The sequence below is a fragment of the Martes martes genome (assembly GCF_963455335.1).
Source record: "Martes martes genome assembly, chromosome: 14".
NCBI lineage: Eukaryota > Metazoa > Chordata > Mammalia > Carnivora > Mustelidae > Martes > Martes martes.
The window spans coordinates 56,247,213-56,267,546 of record NC_137902.1 but is presented as its reverse complement, the minus strand read 5'-3'; the positions used below and the strand labels follow the sequence as shown (position 1 = coordinate 56,267,546).

The window sequence follows — 20,334 nt, the reverse complement described above, 5'->3', positions numbered from 1 at the left end:
GTCTCCGTTTTATATAAAAAAATAACTTGAGGTCAATGTTTCCTTTGTGTACATATTTATTATAATGCATAGATTTGGGGGGGTTCTTTATTGCATTATTTTCTAGGAAATGTTATTTTAATTGCAATTTTCTCATTGATCTACAAGTTATGTTAGAAAAATGTTTCATAATTTTCAGATAGTTGAGGAAATTGGGGGGTCAATCTCAATGATTTCTAGTTTCATTGGTCTGTGATCAGCATATGTTGTTAGCAAAATCTCAGTTTTATGTATAACTTATTAGTTGCCACTGCGACTAAATACATGGCTAATTTGGTAAGCTTTCCAGGGGCGTAGGAAAAGTATGTATGTTCTTTATTTCTGATGTTAAAAATTCTAAGCATACCTATTAAATTGAGCATGTCGATTGTAGTACTTAATCCCCTGTATTATGAAATTATTATTTGCTTACTTGATCCAAGTTTTTTTAAAAAGTATATTAAAATGTCCAACTATAACATTTTCTTAAATCTGTCTGTAGGCCTAGGAATTTTTACCTTAATATTGTATATATATTCTGTGTTATACATACTGTAAATGTATAATATTATTTGGTGCCTTGTAGCTTTTACACAGATTTTCAGTTACATGATGAAGTACTAGGTCTTATTTCATGCTTTCGGTCCTGTAGGTCACATCGATATTACTGGGAGTGGACGCCCCGTACCTGTCCTTGCCCTTGGAGATACAGGGCTCTCTGTGGCCTCAGGTCCTCCTTCAAGTGTCCCCTCCAGGCTTCCTCGTTATTACCCAGAGAATGAGTGAGCTGGCAGGGGTGGTAAGGGATCGGTGCAGTCAATGCTCAGTCAAGCTACCTTGATATTGAGTTCACTGGAGCCAAGTTTCTAAAGGCTCTGCTTTTGCTTCATGCCTGGATATTTCCTGCACAAACAAGTGTTGCCCGTCCAGGTGTGGCTCTGCTGTCTGCTACAGCGGGCCTAGTAGGGTTTCTCGGACGGCATTCTGTCTGTACTTTGTTTCATGTTTTTTAAGTAGGTTCTGTGCCCAGCGGGGAGCCCTCGGGGCCTGAACGCAGGACCCCAAGATCAAGTGCACTTTGAATTAGCATAGAGATTTGCAGCAGCGGATTATGATTCGTGTGGAAACAAAGGGATAACAGAGAAAATGTAAGAATGCATCCTGCCCTGAGGGTGGATATGTTTCGTGCAACTTTTGCTCAGTCGTGCGTTTTGTAGCCACACTGCGCGAGTGTGTAAGACACATCTCTGGGGAGAATTTTAAGGTGTGCGAGCTCTGCTGAACTGGAGGACGTTCTGCAGGGTAGTGATCTGACTTCACAAGAAGGTAAATGTAAAGGGGGATTAGATTCTTTTTCGTTTTACGATTTTTATTTATTTATTAGACAGAGAGAGAGAGCACAAGCAGAGGGAGCAGCAGGCAGAGGGAAGGGGGGAGGCAGGATCCCCACTGAGCAGGGAGCCCAACGCGGGACCCGATCCCAGGACCCTGGGATCATGACCTGAGTTGAAGGCAGATGCTTAACCCACTGAGCCACCCAGGTGACCTAGGAGGGTTAGATTCTTTACGGAAGAGGGAAGAGACACCCTCCACCCCGAGCTGACTCTAATTACCAGGCCCCCATGGCATTTATGATGCTCTAGGGGTAAGCAGTGAACGGTTATCTAAGCTGCCAGGGGTCTCTCCCCAGCCCCTCTCACCTGACCCCCCAGGAGCCCAGACTAGACTGGTTTCTCCACAGTCCCTGCAAAATGCTCTGGGCCTCGTGCTCAGGTGGAGAGTGAGCACATCCCCGCTCGCCGGAGGGAAGGAAGCTGAAGCGGTGATGGAGGAGAAGCCAGAAGGCAGCCTGGGTTCCAGTCCCCGCGCCGCTCCTCATGGGCTGCGAGTATGTGTGACTTTGGGGACGCTCTCTGAGACGGTCTTCTCATGAGCCGTCCCGTCTTGTGTCCCACATCACGCTATTCTGATCACCAGGGGAGAGAAGAAACCAACCGTTTGGTCAGCACATGTCTGGGACAGAAGACGCATGTTGCAAATGGAAGGCCTTTTGTTTTCTCTAGGCAGAGCGAGGGGGATGTGGGTAGGACAGAAAGACAGACAGTAGGTGTGGCAGCTGAGCTGAATTGCTCGGAAAACAGGAAAGAGGAAGTTGAAATGACCTGAGGAAAAACATAGGAAGTCAGAGAAAGGGGTCCTAGTGACCCCACAAGTTTGTCATTGAGTGCCCAGGTGATTGGATTTCTGGTGGAAGCCTGGGGACGGATGGGATATTGCAGTCTGAAATGGGGCACAAACTGAGTCAGCCCACGTGGCCAAAGGGATAGCTGACTGGTGGCCTCCATGTCCCATGAGCGGACCCCACCCCACCCCGTGCGCAGCACTCCCCCAGGCGCTGGTGGTAGGACAGTCCCTGCCTCGTGGTGCCAACAGCCCGGGAAGGAGGGTGACATCCAGCCAAGTCTGGAAGTGGTCAGGGCTCTCCCATGTGGGTGAAAGCACTTTGTAAACTAGAAACTGGGGACCCCACAGCAACCACCCATAGCAGGACCTTCCTCGGCACAGACCCGCAGATACAGAGATGTTTTCTGAGTGTCGAAGCCTTCTATCTCTTCTTCGATAGCTGACGGAGTAAATCTAAGACCCCACTTCTGTGTCCCCCAGATCCCATTCTTGGCACCCTCAGACTGCCCCAAGAGCGGGGTTCCTCAGAGGCTCCCCTCCCCCAGCAGCACCCAGGCTTCTGGGAGCCACTGCCCCGCCCTCTCGACTGACAGGTGGAGCTACTATGTGGCCGAGCTGCCTGGGCACCCGGCCACTCCCCGTGAGTCATGCAGGCTTGGCCCAACACCCCATCAGCCAGTGTTCCCAGGCCGCCTTCCCAGAATGCTTGGCTGAACCCCAAAAGGGCCAACCCCTGCTGGCAGCCAGTTTGAAGCCCCTTCCCCCATCCAAGCACAGGGAGACCAGCCTGGAGTCGTCTGAGCTCGAAGGGCCCTCGCTGTGGGGAGGAGAGGGTGGGAATGGCATTTTCTCAGCCTGTCAGCCCTCCACATCGCCCGCTTCAAAGAAGCTATTACTTAATTGGAAAATGTGCAGAGGAGAAAAACAGGAAATTTATAGAGCCACAAATGGCTAATCAACATACAAAAATACACTCAACCTTACTAATTACCAGGGAAATGCAAATTAAAATAAAAGAACATTTGTCTTTTTTAAAAGACATTTTATTGTGCAAAAGAGCCCACATGTAGGCAAGAGCCCAAGGCATGAACTACACGGCCAGCCGTGAGCCGGGCGCTAACCCTCTCGCAGCTGAATTTCTGTTTGTTCACAAAAGGGCTGGACACAGTGATGCCCTGAGAGCCTCCCAGCTCTGGCACTTCCAGAACTGCGGTTCTGCTTTGTTGCTAATCACCACCCCCCCGCCCCCGCCCCGGGGAATATATTTCCCTGGGGAAAATGTCCTAACCTCTCTCTTATCTCATTCCTAATAGGGCATACCAGGAGGGGCCCCGGGAGGGTAACTCACATTTCCAGGTCTTCGTTCTGAGTTGGCTCACGCATGGCTGGGCTGGCATGGGGCCTACCCCAGAGTCTGACTCTGAATCAAATGTTTCCTACCCCCTGTGCTGATTCTGGACCCCCCAGCTCACCGTCCACATGCCCCAGAGGTCTACGCTCCCACCCCAGGGCTCCCTTGAAGAAGTTCCTTCCGCTGGTCCCACAGGTCTTCCCTCCTGTGCCTATGCTGGCTCTTCCCACTCTGAACTCCTATGAGGTGCTGGGAAGGCTGGAAAGAAGCAGGGGGACCAACTTGTTCTGCTTTTGCACAGGACTTTTCTGGTGTTAGCACCTAAGTCCCGCACCCCAGGAAATCGCTCCGTTCTAGGAGAACGGTTATGGCTGCTAGGGACTGTCCTGGTTTTCCGACTGAACCCACCACAGGCCCTGAAACCCCCCTCAGGATGGTTGATGATCCCAGAAAGAAGGGACAGAGAAAGGAAACAGATCTTGCCGGGGCATTCGGTTTCCCCACTGAGGGATCCAGAGGGCGAGAGATCGGGAAGGAAAGGAAGCCGTCTCTCCATCAGTGTCCCCGGCTGGACCGGGGGAGGATCCTCTGCCAGGTTCGCAGGGAGCCAACTGGGAGCGCCAGGGCCTGGCTGCAGGTGCGCGGCTGGAGCAGAGGCTCATGTGCACCATCCATTGGGGCCGCTGGGAGAGCTGCCGGCAGTGAGCCTCACACCATCTTCAGGGACATGTAGCCTGTCACTTGCAGAGTAATAACGTCCCAAAGGCCATGCAGACATGCCCAGGGCCCCGGCTGGGAAGCCAAGCTGTATAGGAAGAGACTGGACCCTTGCTGGTCTCGCAATTCAGGAGAAGCCCTCCTACCTTCTTCTTAAAACTGAGGCCCCTTCTCATAAGAGTGAGACCTCACACTGCACCTTGAGGGGCGGTACATACTGGGGAAAAGCTATGATCATATTGAACTTACCTTTGGGCATCTTGCTTCCTCCACCTGCCCCCCACACTCCGACCTCCCCTGCCCCCCACACTCTGACCTGTCATGAGACAGGCCTTCTGGTTCACACAGGCCCTCCCCACCTGAAGCCCAGCACCCCAACGATGAATGCTCCCCTGGGCTGCCCTTCAATCAGGCATCCATCCATAAGTGTGCGGTCAGAGCCTGTCCCCTCACCAGAAGGCTCCTGGGATGCCAGCTGGCACTGACCATCCCCTGCAGGACCCACCCACTTGCCAGGTCCGGGGTCCTCCAGCTTGGTTCTCTGGGTTCGGGACGGGGCCACGCCCCTTAGGACTCCAGAGATGCCCCTTCCGAAGGCCGACAGCCCTTCCTCCATAGGCCCTGCCCTCCCGGGACACCACTGTTCTCTTCCCCCTCCCATCATGGGGAACAGGGAAAAAAAACAAGCTGGGAAAGCTGCGTTGAAGAACCTGACCCAGGCCCCACCCCCACCCCAAACAGACAGAGCCTCAGAGTCCGAGGAGCTGGTGTCACCACACTTAAGCCTTTCCACATCACTTCCAAAGTGTGCACAGGCCTCCCTGAATGTGCCATCGTTCAGTCAGAGTTCTAGCCTAGACCTAGAGACCTAGCCTAACCGGCTAACATCTCTCCCCCAGCCCCCCTGCTTCTCGTGTGCCCTCCCACAGCTGCCCCCGAGGATGTCAGCTCCAGCTGGCCGGTCAGGAGCAGCTCTGCAGTGGGGACAACAGGGGACAGCAGGAAGGAGGGCCTGGGCTGACCTCTGTGGGAGGAAACATTTGCATAACTGGTCCAGGATCCTGTCTCTAGAAGGAAGGGTGGGGAGGGGCAGAGCACAGTGGACCTTTGGGACTGGAGGGGGCCTTGAGGACAGGTGGTTTGGTTCCCTCTGCCCAGCAGGCGTTTTCTGAGTCCCCTGCGGTTTTTGAAGGCCTTGGAAGCAGTCTGGGAGTGCTGCTGGAAGAAGGTATCCAACAGCCAAGGGTAGGAGGGAGGCTGTGGGATGTGAAGGAGTGGGGGTCTGGGGGCAGTCAGCTTTCCTGGGGGACAGAAGGAGGCAGCTCTTCAGGGGATATAAAAAAGTGGGAAAATGGCTGGAATGGCCCAAGCCCCTCTGAGCATGAGCATCTGGCTTTCCTAGGAGGCTCTTGTCTGGAATTCACCTGGTCCCCAAGGCCATCAAGTACATGTCCCTCACCCCACGCAGGGCCCTAAGAGGTCTGATCACAAACAGAGCTGGTTGTCTGACAATCACAGCAAAAGAAGTTGTATAACTTCGCAAGGTCAAGCACAAAACAATCTGTTTCTGATTTTCCTCTTAACTTTGAGGAGGTCACTTCCCACTTTAAAAGAATTAGGAACCAGTCCCACAGGAGACCGTTTCCCAAAGTATATTCTGAAGGATCCTGGTTCTCTGAGATGTTACAGCTGGTGTCTAGGGGAAACTGAGTCATGCAATCAGGAACAGCTGAGAAAGGCTGCATACCCCTCTCAGCCTCCTCTGTTCCCACGGTAAAGGCTCTGATGTCCGCAGTATCCCAGACTTCCTTGATAGATCCTTCTTTACAAAGCGCTTAAAATCTCATGGAACTACTATTTTGCAGAAACCTACACTAACTCTATTTTCCACTCTAACCAGTATCGAACTATCAGTATCTGAGCTGAGTGTATTGTTCCCAGTTGCTTTTCAAGCCACCCAGTGAACTCATTTCACCTTCCATTAATGTAGAAGGTGCACTGCTTGCTGAGTCAAAAAACACTTGAACTTCCTAATGGAGAAAAGTCAGTTTGCTTCTCTGAACTTCTGTAGCCTCCTTTGTAAAGTGGGATCTATCAGATCAAATCCCACAGATTTTGAGGACTTTAGCTCTGAGTACGTGAAAGCCCACAGCTCAGAGCCTGATTCGAAACAAATAATTGATAGAGGATAAGTGGAGACACCAGACTTCAAATGGGACGGAGAAGTGGCCTAAAGTCTGAGCCAGGGGGTGGCACTGAAAACAGTCAAGGAAAACCCAAGGACAACTGAGTCCCTCTTGAGAATAAACATATAGACTGGAAAGTACAGTACTTTGGGACAAGAATGGAAGGAAGAGAGAGAAAGAAAGAGATTGGTATTTGAGTTTGCGTGTTTTTTTTTTTTTTAATTCATTTATTTTTTTGAGAGAGAGAGCATGAGAGGCGAGAAGGTCAGAGGGAGAAGCAGACTCCCCGTGGAGCTGGGAGCCTGATGTGGGACTCAATCCCAGGATTCCGGGATCATGACCTGAGCTGAAGGCAGTGGCTTAACCAACTGAGCCACCCAGGTGCCCCTGAGTTTGTGTTTTTAAGAATTTTTGACTCAGGGCACCTGGGTGGCTCAGTCGGTTAAAGTCATGACCTGACTTCCACGCAGGTCATGATCTCAGGAGGTCCTGGGATGGAGCCCCCCTGAGGGCTCAGTGGGGAGTCTGCTTCTCCCTCTCCTTCTGCCCCTCCCCCCACTCATGCTTATGCTCTCTCTATATATATATTTATTCATTTTTTTAAAAGATTTTATTTATTCATTTGACAGACAGAGATCACAAGTAGGCAGAGAGGCAGGCAGAGAGAGAGAGGGGGAAGCAGGTTCCCTGCTGAGCAGAGAGCCCGAATCGGAGCTTGATCCCAGGACCCTGAGATCATGACCTGAGCCGAAGGCAGAGGCTTTAACCCACTGAGCCACCCAGGCGCCCTTCTATTTATTATTATTTTTAAAGATTTTATTTATTTATTTGACAGAGAGAAAGCAGGAGAGCACAGGCAGGGGGAACAGCAAAGGGAGAGGGAGAAGCAGGTCCCCCACTGAGCAGGGAGCCCGCTTGCTTGTCCCCTGTGTCCCCACAACTCTGTCCCCAACAGAAGACAGCAGGTTGTCTCGCTTACGGATGTATCCCAGAACTGGGGCAGGGCCTGATTCACGGGAGAAGCTCAGTCTACATTTGCTCACCGATCTGACCATGAGGACGATTGCTAAGGTTGTTAGAGCTAGAGGAGAAAGTGCTGAACCTCACGGTTTTCCAGATGGGGAACCAGAGGCACAGTCATTTGCCCAGCGGCGGGAAGGCAAACTTCTGCAAGCCAAGTCGGTCCTGCATGGCCTTGGGTTCTTTCTCATAAGCATCAGTGGCCGCTAAGAGCGGCAGCTAGTTATCTCCTCCCACAATCGGCCTGCCAGGTTATCATGAAGACAGATCTCAGAACAAATTGTGACATCCATAAAAATATCTATAAAACGAACATTTATTGGCAAGTAGCCACAAAACTGGTTCCGACAATCTGTTCTGTAAAGTCAGGGAAGGCCCGGCTCTCTGCTTTTAGGCACTCTACTGCCTTACCCAAGGGTCTGCCCAAGGAAGCTGCAACCTTCTAGAGACTGCTGCCCACATCAGGCAACCAGGTACCTTGGAACATGGGATCTTCAAGAATTTAGCCCCACCCATCATCCTCAAGTGAAATTCTTTTCTTCTGAACAAGAAATGGGTGTGTGTGTCTCATTTTAGATAATCTGCATATTTTGAATACTACTGATTTCACCCAAAGAGAGTGCATTTGTAATGCCTATTATGCTGGGGCACCCGGTGGCTCAGTCGGTTAAGTGTCTGCATATCATAAGCATATGATACCAGGGTCCTGGGATCGAGCCCTGCATCAGGCTCTCTGCTCCATGGGAAGCCTGCTTCTCCCTCTCCCTCTGCTGTTCCCCCGGCTTGTGTGCTCTCCTTCTCTCTGTCAAATTAATAAATAAAATGCTTAAAAAAATACTTGTTATGCTAATGATGAGACATGAATTTCACGGATGCATTCTGTCATTATGGGTAGGGTTCTCTGGGGTAATCAGTAAAGCTGTAGGGGTGGACAGAGAGAGGGAGGGGTGCAGAAGTGGGGGGAGCGATTATGTCTCTTAATGCCCAGGGACCACAGTGGAAGTATTCCCACTCTGGAGACCAGCAGCAGGAGCTCTCCCATCCACTCCCCACCAATGGAGGGGCAGTCATTAAACCTTCACCAGCACACCACTGGCTAGCCGGCTGACCTCTGGAGTGTGGTCTATCTGACGAAATGACCCCCTCCCCCGCATGATTACCTCTGGATCGGTGAGACTCTGTCCTGGCTGCCTTTAGAAATTACTTGGGACCTTTAAGATAATACTGATCCCTGGTATTATCTGACTTTGCTGAGGTAGGGTGGGGTTTGGATATCAGCGTCCATTTATTTTTCATTTTATTTTTTGTTTTTTGTTTTGTTTTTAAGATTTTATTTATTTATTTGGCAGACAGAGATCACAAGTAGGCAGAGGCAGGCAGAGAGAGAGGGGGATGCAGGATCCCTGCTGAGCAGAGAGCCTGAATCGGAGCATGATCCCAGGACCCTGAGATCATGATCTGAGCCGAAGGCAGAGGCTTTAACCCACTGAGCCACCCAGGTGCCCCTGTTTTTTTTTTTTTTTTAAGATTTTAAAATCTTTATTTATTTGTGTGAGAGAGAGAGAAAGTGAAAGCAAACCGGGAGAGGGGGAGGGACAAACAGACTGTGCTGAATGTAGAGCCTGATGTGGGGCTCCATGTCTCGATCACAACCTGAGCAGAAACCAAGAGGCAGACGCTCAGCCGACTGAGCCACCCAGGCGCCCCTTGGCATCCATTTAAAACACACTAGGTCGTTGTAAACGGCAGCGAGGGTCGCACTCACACCTGTAGACACACTGTTTATACCACACATTCTAACAGTGTCTCTGAAAGTTCATGGCAAAACCAGGATTGGCCCTAGGCGGCTAACCCCCAGCCCAGAGCTCCTGGCAAAAAGAAGGAAAAGTTACAAATAAGGGGTCACTTCTTCTGAGGTCTCAGTGTTTGCAGATGTGGCTGGGGGCAGCCCACAGTACTTGGGGTCAGGTTAGGGGTGGGGGAGGGCAACAAAGGTGCCCAGGAGCCCAGGGAATGGTGTGCTAGTCCCAAAGAAATCCAGGCTCCCGGCATGGCTGTCCCAGCCTCTTCCCTTGGGGCGCTACTTACAGGCGCTCAGGGAGAGCCCATAGGGGCTGCTCCAGTTGGGTTTGTCACCAGGGAAAACCTGAAATGGAAGAGGAAGTGCAGCTAGCTAGAGGCCAAAACATAAGGCCAAGGGCAACTGGAAAGAAAACCTCCTTGGCTAGGCTCTCCGCCAGGGAGAGGGAGATGGACGGCCCCCGGGGGAGCGGAGGGATGAGACCAGTACCTCAAAGAGAGGGTGTAAGGTGAGCTCTGCCGGGCTCGGGGGAGAGAAGCTAGTCCCCCAAAGAAGGGTAAAGACTTGGTGTCCTCCTCCTCAAAGGATAACTTTTAACACATTAGTAGGATGTCTTTGTGGCCCTTGGCTACCCTTTTCAGTGTGCAGCGGTCCCTGGTTCTGTGCCCCTGCCCAACACAAACACCCGTTCAGGACTCGCTCCGTTTGTACCGGGAGACTGAATTCCCTTTTTCTCTGGCAAGGCATTGCCTTCCAGCGGCAGGGGCCAAGGGCAGGCTGCCCCAAGATGGGCCACTTTGGCACGAAGGTTATTTTGAACTGAGAACCATTGAAGCCCAGCAGATTCAGGAAAAGCTCTTTACCTCCCCCCTCAACCACCTGAAAAGAATTTAGATGGAGAATCTGCTCCAGGAAGACACAGATAATCACATTATGATATAAAGTAGGCAAGGTAGGGGCGCCTGGGTGGCTCAGTCTGTTGAGCCCCCGACTCTTGATTTCGGCTTGGGTCATGATCTCAGGGTTGTAAGATCGAGTCCCCCATCAGGCTCCACACTGGGCATGAAACCTGCGTAAGATTTACTCTTCCCTTCTCCCTCTGTCTCTTCCCCTCTCTCTAAATAATAATAATAATAATAATAATAATGATAAAATTAGGTATGGTAAAAGGGGAGGAACCTAGCAAGGCCTGTTTGAGCCAAGTCCTCTATGTTGCATCGTTCCTGCGGTGGGGACCCAGCAAATATCTGTTTATCAAACATTTACTCTTTCTCATCTTCACAGAACTGCGTTTCTTCTTTGAAGTCCCAGATCCCTAACCTTTTCTCCTTAGTTCAGAATGACACATGTACCTCATTTTGCCTGTCTTTGGAATTTTCACATCTATCTGGAGTCCTCATATGATTTCCCCCTGTAAATCTGTCTCATGTCACTTTGATTCTTAGTCTGGCTAGAAGGACCTTGAAGGGGACAGGACATTCTTGCTCTCCAACACTCCATATCCCAACTTTACTTTCTTCTAGGGCAGAGCCCTGGGGGCTGGAGTGGGCCTGGTCTGTCTGGAGATCTGTCTCACTCTGGGAGTATGTGTATATGGGAGGCTTGGCAGTCCAGGGCAGGGGACTTAGACCGGGGTGCCATTCCTGCAGTCACCACCAGGGACCCCAATGCCCCCAGCATTGCCTTGATATCGACCACTGTGCCACACATTTATTTATTTACTTTTTAAAAGATTTTATTTATTTTTTTGACACAGAGAGAGAGAGATCACAAGTAGGCAGAGAAGCAGGCAGAGAGAGAGGAGCGGGAGGCATGCTCCCCGCTGAGCAGAGAGCCCGATGCGGGGCTTGATCCCAGGACCCTGAGATCATGACCTGAGCCGAAGGCAGAGGCTTTAACCCACTGAGCCACGCAGGCGCCCCGTGGGCCACACATTTAATAACTGAATGCCACAAACAATTGCCGGCCTCCCAAGCCCCAGGCTGAGCTTGGCCTGAAACAGCGGCTGAGTCAAGATGGGCCAATGGAAGACAGACTCTGACCCCACGCAGAGGAAACGCTGGGAGAGGAGAGGCTGGGTCAGACCTGGGCTGAGAGTGTGCAGCAAGGGCCAGGGCCACTGACCTGGTCTGAGGATGCGTGGTAGGAGGGCTTCCCAGAGGAGGAGGCCCTGGGGGGTGGGTGGGCTGGGCTGGGATCTCTACCTGCCTCAGAGAAGGGGGTTCCTGGAGACTTGGAAAAAGGTTAGTTGGGGATCTGTGACAAAAGAAACTCGCGGCCCCAGCTCCAAGGGGACCCCTTAGCCCCATCCTGGTTTGTCACACCTTCCTAACGAAAGTGGGTCCTCCACCCCCTCAGGCTGAGCAGCTCCACCTTTATTCCGTTCCGGGCTTGCACATTCATTTGCACACTTTTTAGCCCCTTAGCGGTTGTTAACTCCTGCCCCCTTCCCACAGTCTTCCCTCTTGCCAACAGTGGAAAGCACGCATTTCTACGTACCCCCGATTAGGTGGGCCGGCTTTCTCCTTGGCGCGCCTTTGTGCACACTATCCCACGCCCGGCTACGCTCCCGAAGCACAGGCGTCTCCAGAGCCGCAACGGACTTCGTTTGCATAACTCTCGCCCCCTCCCCTCCCTACGCCTACTGCGGGTCCCGGACCACGGCTCCGCCCCCTGCCCGCCCTCTTCCAGAGGCTGGGCCACGGCCTCGCGTCCATTGGCCGCTGGGCGGACTGGTCCGGGCCGGGGCTGTGATTGCCGCCAGCCCATGTCAGTCCCGGAGCGCGCGCGGGTGGCGGGGCGCGCGGCCCGGCTGGCAGCCGCAGGTGGGGCTGCTGTAGGCGAGGGACCTAGCCCGGGAGCCCCGGAGGCCCGGAGCCCCGCGGAGAGTGCCCAGGATGCCCCGCGGGGACTCCGAGCAGGTGCGCTACTGCGCGCGCCTCTCCTACCTCTGGCTCAAGTTCTCGCTGGTCGTCTACTCCACGGTGTTCTGGGTGAGTGACCGAGGGAGACCCTGAGATGGGGGGTGTGGTGCCGACACTCCCTGGACTGTCCCCACGCCGTACCCGGGTAGGGTCTAGACTTGGCTGCTCCAAAGAGGGCGCGGGGAGTGCACGCCTGGTTCCTCGTCCCACTCTCCCTGGGAAGCAGGAAATTCTGGCGCCCAGGCTCAGCCTGAATTTCAGCAGCAGATGGGTCCGGAGAGTTGACTACGCGTTGACAACCACGAAGGAGCGCTCCGTGGCTCACCTGTGTGCACCTGCACAGAGCGTTGGTTTTCCGCGTCTGCTGCGTATTGGCTGGTGCGCTAGGCCGTGGTTACCGTGTGGAGCGCCGGGTGTTAGGGAGTTTGCCTCCGCGTCAGCTTGTGGGGAAGAAGTGGTCTGGCTTTGTGGTCCGGATTGGGCGGGGAAACCTGGACTCCCACTAGCTTCTTGCGGACGTCCCGGAGCGAGATGCTTCCCTACCATGCCTCGGTTTCCTCCACGGTGTAAGGAGGATGGGCGTGCCTTGTCCGCGGAATAGTTGGGAGGGTCCCACCAGGGCACGTCTGGGGAGGTCTCCAGCAGCTCCTGGATGCCGGGTAACTTCCGCAGCCGCGGAGCCTCACTTCTTCTTGTGTATTCCTGGGCGGCAGGGTGTTGGTGGTTGGCCATGAACTAGGCTTCGAATCCTGCAGCTACCACTTTCTAGCTGAGTGATCTTGAGGAAGTTATTTAAACTCTCTAGGCCATAGTTTCTTCATTTGCAAATAGAAACAGTAATTATATTCAACTTTAAGGATGGGTGTGGAGATTGAATGAAGTAGGCCAAGTACAGTGCTAAGCACTGGGCGGGACCAGTGAGGAGCTTAAGAAGTGTGAGCCATTATTGTTGTTGTTATTATTATTATCATTATTATTATTGACTGGGAAGCTGAGCCCTCCTGATAAGCTGTCACGAGAGACTGATTCCTTTATGAAGATTTCAGACTAGGCTGGACCCGCACCTAGAAATGAGAACATATTTCTATGGGTCAGCTCCAGACTTGCCACTCTAGAATCGTCTCCTGCCCCCACTAGCCACAGGGCAGGCTTGTCCGGGGACTGGAGGGGAGATCTCTGGCTCTCATCCCTCCTGAAACATATGCACACTGTATTCTCCTCTTCAGACCATCGCTGGATCTATTCTGTTAGCAGGGATAGCTAGATCTGTCTGATAACAGCTTTCACTTTCCATTTGACCCCTCTATGGATACAACCTTGCCTGGTGGGCAAGGGATTCAGATTCTAGTCTTCTGTTTTTGACTCACTGGGAGATCTTAGGCAAGTCACTTCCTTGTTTGGGACCTCAGGGCTGTTAAGTGACTTGCCAGTCTAGAGAAGTACGCTAAGCTCCCCAGGTGATTCTAGTTTGTAGTCAGGATTATAAACTGCTAGGCCTGATGGTCTCCCAGGCCTCTTGGTTCTAATTCTGGGATTCTTTGCCTGCCCCTTGAAGATATGGGAAGACCGGGAGTCAGAAGGCAGGGGCCGTGTTCCTGGCTTCACCCCTTCTCTCCACGTGTAATCCGTGACCGATCTCTTAACCCCCTTGCACCTCCATTTTCCCATCTGTAAAATGGGTAACTGGTACCCTGCCCCACACCTCACCGGACTGTTTTTAGCGTTAGTGATATGGGAAGATAGTGACATGTGGATGAGACTAGTGCTGTACAAAAGGGAGTCCTACAGTTACAATTGAACTTGATCGCCAAAGTCTTGTTCTGTCACTGTCCCCCGTGGCCTGGAGGGGACGACTCACTAGCCCTTGCTTTGCTTCTCTTGGGGCCGGGTGGGACTCAGAACTTGGAATCTTTCCTCTCCAGCCAACTGAGCTCGCCTCACCAAATCCTGGACTTCCCATCCCTGGAAGTATTTCTGCTTAAAACCTCCCTACCCAAGCCAAGAACTCAGCCACCTGCCAACCCTGCCAGGGCAGCTCTAGGGACCAGATTTTCACCGCAGTGTAGAGGCCCAGCGTGAGGAAGTAATGGTTCCCTAGACTGGCCTAGCTCCTGATTGGAAACCCCTTCTTGGAAGGCCCATTTTCTCTGGTACCATCCCTTGGGGTGAGGAATGGGGCTGAGGGTTACTTGCTTTATAAGCCCAAAGTACTAACACCTTCATCTCAGACTCAGGTTTGGAAGGGGTTATAAGTTTTACCATAGCCTTGTAACTTCTGTAAGACTTCCTGCTTTCAGTCTTGTCAAATAGGAAATGCAAGGATTTTAAAGTCCCAAAGAGTCATCATCAGTGACAAACCTCCTGCCTGCTTCTCTCCCCTGGCCAGCCCTGCCCAGAGGGAACATCTATGATCAGTTTCTTATCATTTATTTCGAAGATAGCATCCTAGGCATAGGGTGCCCTAGGCCCAGACATGTGCATGCCTTATATAGCTCCCCCCCAACCCCCTTAGAGAGGAGCACATGACAGCTCTGACCTTACCTTTTGACTTACATTTAAGTCCATGTGAATTTCAGAGCTCTGGCGGTGGCCGCCTCCTTCTGTCCAATGGCTACACAGAGCTCACTGCTGGTGCCTGAAGTCATTCAATCAGCCCCCCGCTGGGGAACTCAGGTTGTTTCCAATCTCTGGTGACTTCAAACAGCAGTGCAGCAAGGAGCTTTGAATGTATTATTTTGCACATGTGTGTGTATATCTGCAGGGTACTTTCTTGAAGGAGAACCAGTGGGTTTAAAGGATACATGAATGTACAATATACACACAGAAATGCACCTGTAATAAGCGTATGCAGCCTGACGGATTTTTACAAAGTGAACACACATGTATAAACAGCCCCCCACATTATACATGTGAACACACACGTATAATCAGCCCCCTGACTTATAATCAGGTCATAAGTCAACTACTAGAATGGAACAGAAGCCAGAATCCCCCCCTTGTGCCCACTTCCGGTCACCTCCCCCTCCCTCCGGCAGTGATCACAGTCAAAATGTCTACTAGCATAGTACTGCTTTGCCTGGTTTTGTACGCGCGTTGAAAATTTTGATTTTTTTTAAATTGATTTTTTTTAAATTGTATAAACATAGAGTTTATACAAATTATAGCTTTATTTGCTCCATTACTTTAAACTGACTCACTTTTTAATCTTAAATTATTTTTTAAAAGGATTTCTATCACCCCTGCCAACGGGAAACCGACATACAGCATTGACACGAGCGTGTAATTGTAACAGTAAATCGCGCAGGGAAAACAAAACGTTCTCAAATCCTGGCTGGATCCTGTGGGTGATGCAGGCTGTGGACCTGAGTTCTGTGTTCAAAAGGCAGGCTGGCAAATGTTTGCGAGGCTGGGAGACAGACTCACACCCAACAGATTTGCTCCCGGCTGCAATGGGGAGGATGGGAAGGGACGTGAGCAATGGAAACTTCTCAGTCTATGAGCCAGGATAACCGTGACCTTGAGCCCCTCACATGATCTCCTGTCCCACACCTGGGGGTCCTCTCGTTTTCAGAGTATCTCCTCAGGCCCTCCTCAGCCCCAGTTCCAGGCTCCTTCTGGTAAGTCCACAAGGAATGAGCTCACCCAGTGGCACCGCAGCCTCCTCTTCCCCACATGGAGCATGAATCATTCTGACACATGTGCCCTCAGCCCACTGGGGACACACCTCTAATTTTAGCACTGACCATAGGGTATCCTAGAGATCCGTTTACATGACTATTTTTCCTTGCTGGACTTTGGGCTCCTGGAGGTCAGGGGCGTAGCTTGTTCATATCCTCTTCCAAGTGCTGCTCTTGGGGCTGGGCACAGGGTGAAGGCTCGGGAAGGCTTGCTGCTCTGGGGTGGTCAAGTTCCAACTTGTATCTCGTGAGCAAGGATCTGAGTGGGGGGCCCCGGGATGAGGGCACGAGCTGGGTGTGTGGCCAACTGTGGTCAGATTTGCTGAGACCTTGAATTTGCAGAGCAGCCTGGGCTGATCACGGAGGCATTGGCCCTCTAGAAAGCATCAGCCTGTTGCCTTGACAATGGGGTAGGATTTCTAGTCGGGTACAAAAGAGTGTCAGGGCTGGGGGATGTTGACTAATCAGGAAGAAAAGGACTTGGGGCGGGGGAGGTGAGTGGGAAGGAAGTGGGCATGGGTAGGTGGGGGAGGTTATAAGTACCAGAGGCGGTGTTAACTCTTCCTTGCCTTCTTTAAGGATGGACCCCGTTATCAGAGCGTGCCCTGTGCTTTATGTTTTCCTGTAGTTTAATGTTTAAGAGTGTGGACCCTGTGCTAGGCTTCCTGGGTTCAACTCCCAGCTCTGGTATTTTATCAGCTGAGTGACTTAGCCACTAGCTTCCATGAGCTTCCATTGCCTCATCTGTAAAGTGGGTGATCTGGAGAGTTGCTGAAACCCCGAAATGGAGGAATATGAAGAAAGAACTCACAGCAGCGCCTGGCCCAGTAGCATAAACGCTACATCAGCTACTTAAGGATTAGCCAATCTTTTCCCACCCTCCTTCCTCTCTGTTTTTTTAAGAACTCAAGACCCATAGGCTGAGAATTCGAAGGGTCCTTAAAGTTCCCTCTAGAGTGACCTTTTCATTTTCCCCGAGGAAAACAGGCCTGGAAAGAGGAAGGGAGTTGCTCTAGACCCCATAGCAAGTTTGGGATGGACCAAGAGCAGGACCCACGCAGCCTGACCGCATTGGGTCTCAGTAGCCTTCAGCAGCCGTCCCCCGGCCCCCGTGGTCTCCCCACTGCTGTGAGGGCCCAAGGTGTGGGTGGAGGATAGCATTTCTGGAAGGAGCCCTGTCCCTGGCCTCTTGGTTAAGCACTGGAAGAAGCCAGACCAAAAAAAAAAAAGTAGATTCAGTTTCTAGTAGGAATTTCTAACTTTCAAAAAGAGCCTTATTGTCTTTGTGAAAATAATATGTGTGCTTAGTTAAAAAACCTTCCGGGTAATTCAGGCGAGTACATCGAAGACAGTGGATGTCACCTTTGTTCTGGCCCTGGGTGAGCACCCTTGTTACACGCTGATAAACACACATCTGGGACATCTCCTCATACCTATAGGCACACACTTTATTTCCCGCATTTAAAAAATTATTATTGTGCTTGAATCCTCAGGCAGGTCCATTTTCCTCTTGTTCTAGGCGAGCATTGCAAAGAGAAAACCGGGAAATTCAAGCAGAAAGTGACTTCCTCCTGGAGAAGCAGCCACCAGGCCTAACAGGGTGTCAGAGAGGATCTGGAAGCAATGGGACTAGGGTCCCTTCTTCCAGCCTGCCCGAGGGGCCTTCCAAATCCAGAGAATTGAGAAGGCAGACTTGAAAGGTGCTTGGAGAACCTTCCAGTGCATTCATTTCACAGACGAGCAGACTAAGGTCTCAAGCAAGTTTCTTTGCCCTTAGATTAGGGTTCTGAGCCTGGGCCCTTCTCTTCCTGCAAGAGAGGCATTGTTTGAAATTGTAGGAAGGGATTGGGACTTCCCTGTCTTTGGCTGTTTGTTCCCAGGACGCAGGAGTAACAACCTGTCCTTCTTACCCAGGCTGGTGCCTCACCTCTCTGGTGACTCACAGTGCCAGCCTGGGCTGGGGCTCAGAGTAAACCAGATAAGAGACTGATAATGACATTTCTGTACCGGCTGGCTCCACGTACAAGGGGAAGGAGGTCTTCTGGGTCAGTCCAGAATACACGAGATTGAGATTAATCTCTTGCCCAGAGAGAACCTGTGGTTGTGAGAGGGTTTGAATTGCATCTTAATGGAAGGCGGGGAGTCCAGCCCTGACCTGCTATGCCCTCCGGGGTGGAGGTGGTTCTTTGCTCATTCAGTCCACAAATAGTTATTTGATGCCTAGTGTGTAGGCCAGGCGCTGTGATGTTTCTTGGGAAAGAGCTATGAACAAGACAGACTTAGTCTGGACCTTGGAAAAGTAACTTGTGATCGGTGCTAAAAGGGAAATTAGGGAGCAAGGGGAGGAGATGAATCTTCCTTCTTTCATGGTGTGGTCAAGGAAGGATTTTATGAGGAGCGGAGATCCACGGAATGAGATGGAATGAGAGGGAGCCAGCCATAAAAAAGGCTTGTAGAGAGCATCTCAGATAGAGGGAGTAGTCAGTACAAAGGCCCAGGGGTAGGCCAGCATGGTTGAAGCAGATGTGGAAGCCTAAGAAGGGCCAGGTTGTAGGTGGAGAGGGCGGCAGGGACCTGGCCATGTGAGGAGTCTGGGTCCGAGTTACTGAAACTGGAAGTTTCCTTGTCAGGACCTTAGAGACATAGATCAAGGGCTGCTTCTGCGGTGTGACCCTGGGTAAAGGACCACCTCTCTGAGCCTTCCACACTTCTCATCTCTGGGCGCACTAGAGGCCTTGGGGAGGCTTCTGGAAGAGGAAAGCTGCAAAGGCACCCTGTAGGGCCTTGCCTCCCTTGGGGGGGGGGTCTTGCAGAGCTCACGGGGGTTGGGGGGTGCTGGGGCTTAAGATGGGAGACCTTCTGGAGTCTGTCTTACTAGAGGAGGCTACTTTCTGCTGGGAATGCTCTGTCTGCCTAGAGCAGTCATCTGTGGCTTAGCCTCAGGCTGAAAAGTCTGACCCAGCGGGCGCACATCTGGCTTTTCTCGGGGGTGGGTCCTTCCCACCCCTCAGTTCCCGGGCTTCAGCGGTGCACCAGCAGAAACTATCACGTCATGGGCATGCACGTCCAGGCAGAGGCCGTCCCAGAAGTGTCCCACAATGCTGAGCGCTGGTCCCAGCACCTGGGGTAGTGGGGCCGGGAGAAGTACTTCCAGGAGCCCCGGGGCAGTGTGTCCCCATGGCAGGGAGTGACAGACAGGTGGCAGACAGAACTCAGGGTCAAGGCCTACATCACCAACAGTACCTAGCTAGGATTTAATAAAGTTGTCCCTCCACAACTCCTGTCCTCCTCTTATTTCTGCTCTGAGCATGGGTCCCCCCTTCTTGGGGATGGAAAGAGTCAAGTGGCCACTGCCATCCCTATGGGGAGCCCAGAACCCAACCGTCTGTCCACTGCTGCCTCAGTGTCCCCGCCAGAGCCTCCTGGGAGCTGCTGACCCTCCCTGCCCCATCACAGAATGTCTGCAGCTTCCCTGAGCTCTCTGCCAGTGCCCAGTGTGTGACAGCCTCTCAGGGAACAGGGCTGGCTCCTCTCTCTACGCCCCAGCCCAGCCCAGCCCAGCCCAAGGCCAGGCAGCCAGATCCTAGGGCAAAGGTTGGGCAGAACCAAGCCAGAGGCTGAGTTCCAAGCTGCTGCCTGAGTTCTCTGTGGCCCTACAGGGGCCATCCCTCCCGGCTACACAGACAGCCACACAGCAGGCCTCTGTTCCCGGGGAACGGTGGCAGTCCCATTTACAGGGTGGACCCCCATCCCCCAGATGGAAAGGCTAACGGGTGGGGGGGGGATCCCCGAGTCGTGCTCATCGTCCTCTCTGCACAATAGGCATTGTTTCACTGGCCACCAAGTTTGAGAACCAGAGGCAGCTGCCGCGCGTGGGGTCTGGTGGCTTTCCTCCCTGCTGAAAGGAAGGGATTGCGCCAGGTGCCCTCCACGACCCTTGGGAGTCAACATGGGGCATTTGTCCAGCTCCAGGCTAGGCCTGGGCCAGGAGGGGGAAATGGAGACGACATTGAAGATGAAGTTGTTATCTTCCCCACCCAGAGGGTCAGTCCATGAGGAGGATGGGGCTTAAGTGGGCAGCAGCGGCCAGAAGGCATGTACCGTTGGTTTCCTGTCCCCCTGGGCAGCCTGGGTTATAGAGGAGCATCAGGATGACTTGGAGGAGGAGGAAAGGGGGCTTGGAGGACAATGAGGAGCACAGAGAAGGGCGTAGATGAGCCTCAGGAGAGGGAGAGCAGTCACAGCAGAGGGAGATGGCTGGGCCTGGACACGGAGGTCAGACGTACCCCGGGGGAGGCTGGGCCTGGAGGCCACGGAGACCCAGCTCCTCTGGTAGCAGATTAGGAGACCATCACTCAGGTGATGGGTGAAGAACGAGAGTAATGGGCTACCTGATCGTGGACAGGTCAGCCACCACTCTCTGGGCCTCAGTTCCCTCATCAGCAGGAAGGGGAGA

The 20,334-nt window shown here is 52.3% G+C and overlaps 1 protein-coding gene across 4 annotated transcripts in view; it reads left to right on the top strand.

The window, feature by feature from the left end:
- The first annotated feature begins 12,006 nt into the window (after positions 1–12,006).
- Positions 12,007–20,334, top strand: part of TSPAN15 (tetraspanin 15) — a 49,450-nt gene continuing 41,122 nt past the window's right edge. For 2 of the 4 annotated variants that reach the window (XM_080823680.1, XM_080823679.1), the window contains exon 1: positions 12,057–12,270. In XM_080823680.1, coding sequence (XP_080679806.1) covers positions 12,175–12,270 — 96 coding nt within the window. In that variant the 5' untranslated portion in view covers positions 12,057–12,174. Of the gene's footprint in view, positions 12,271–20,334 lie in introns of all 4 variants that reach the window. The other 2 variants (XM_080823678.1, XM_080823677.1) reach the window with 2 other exon arrangements.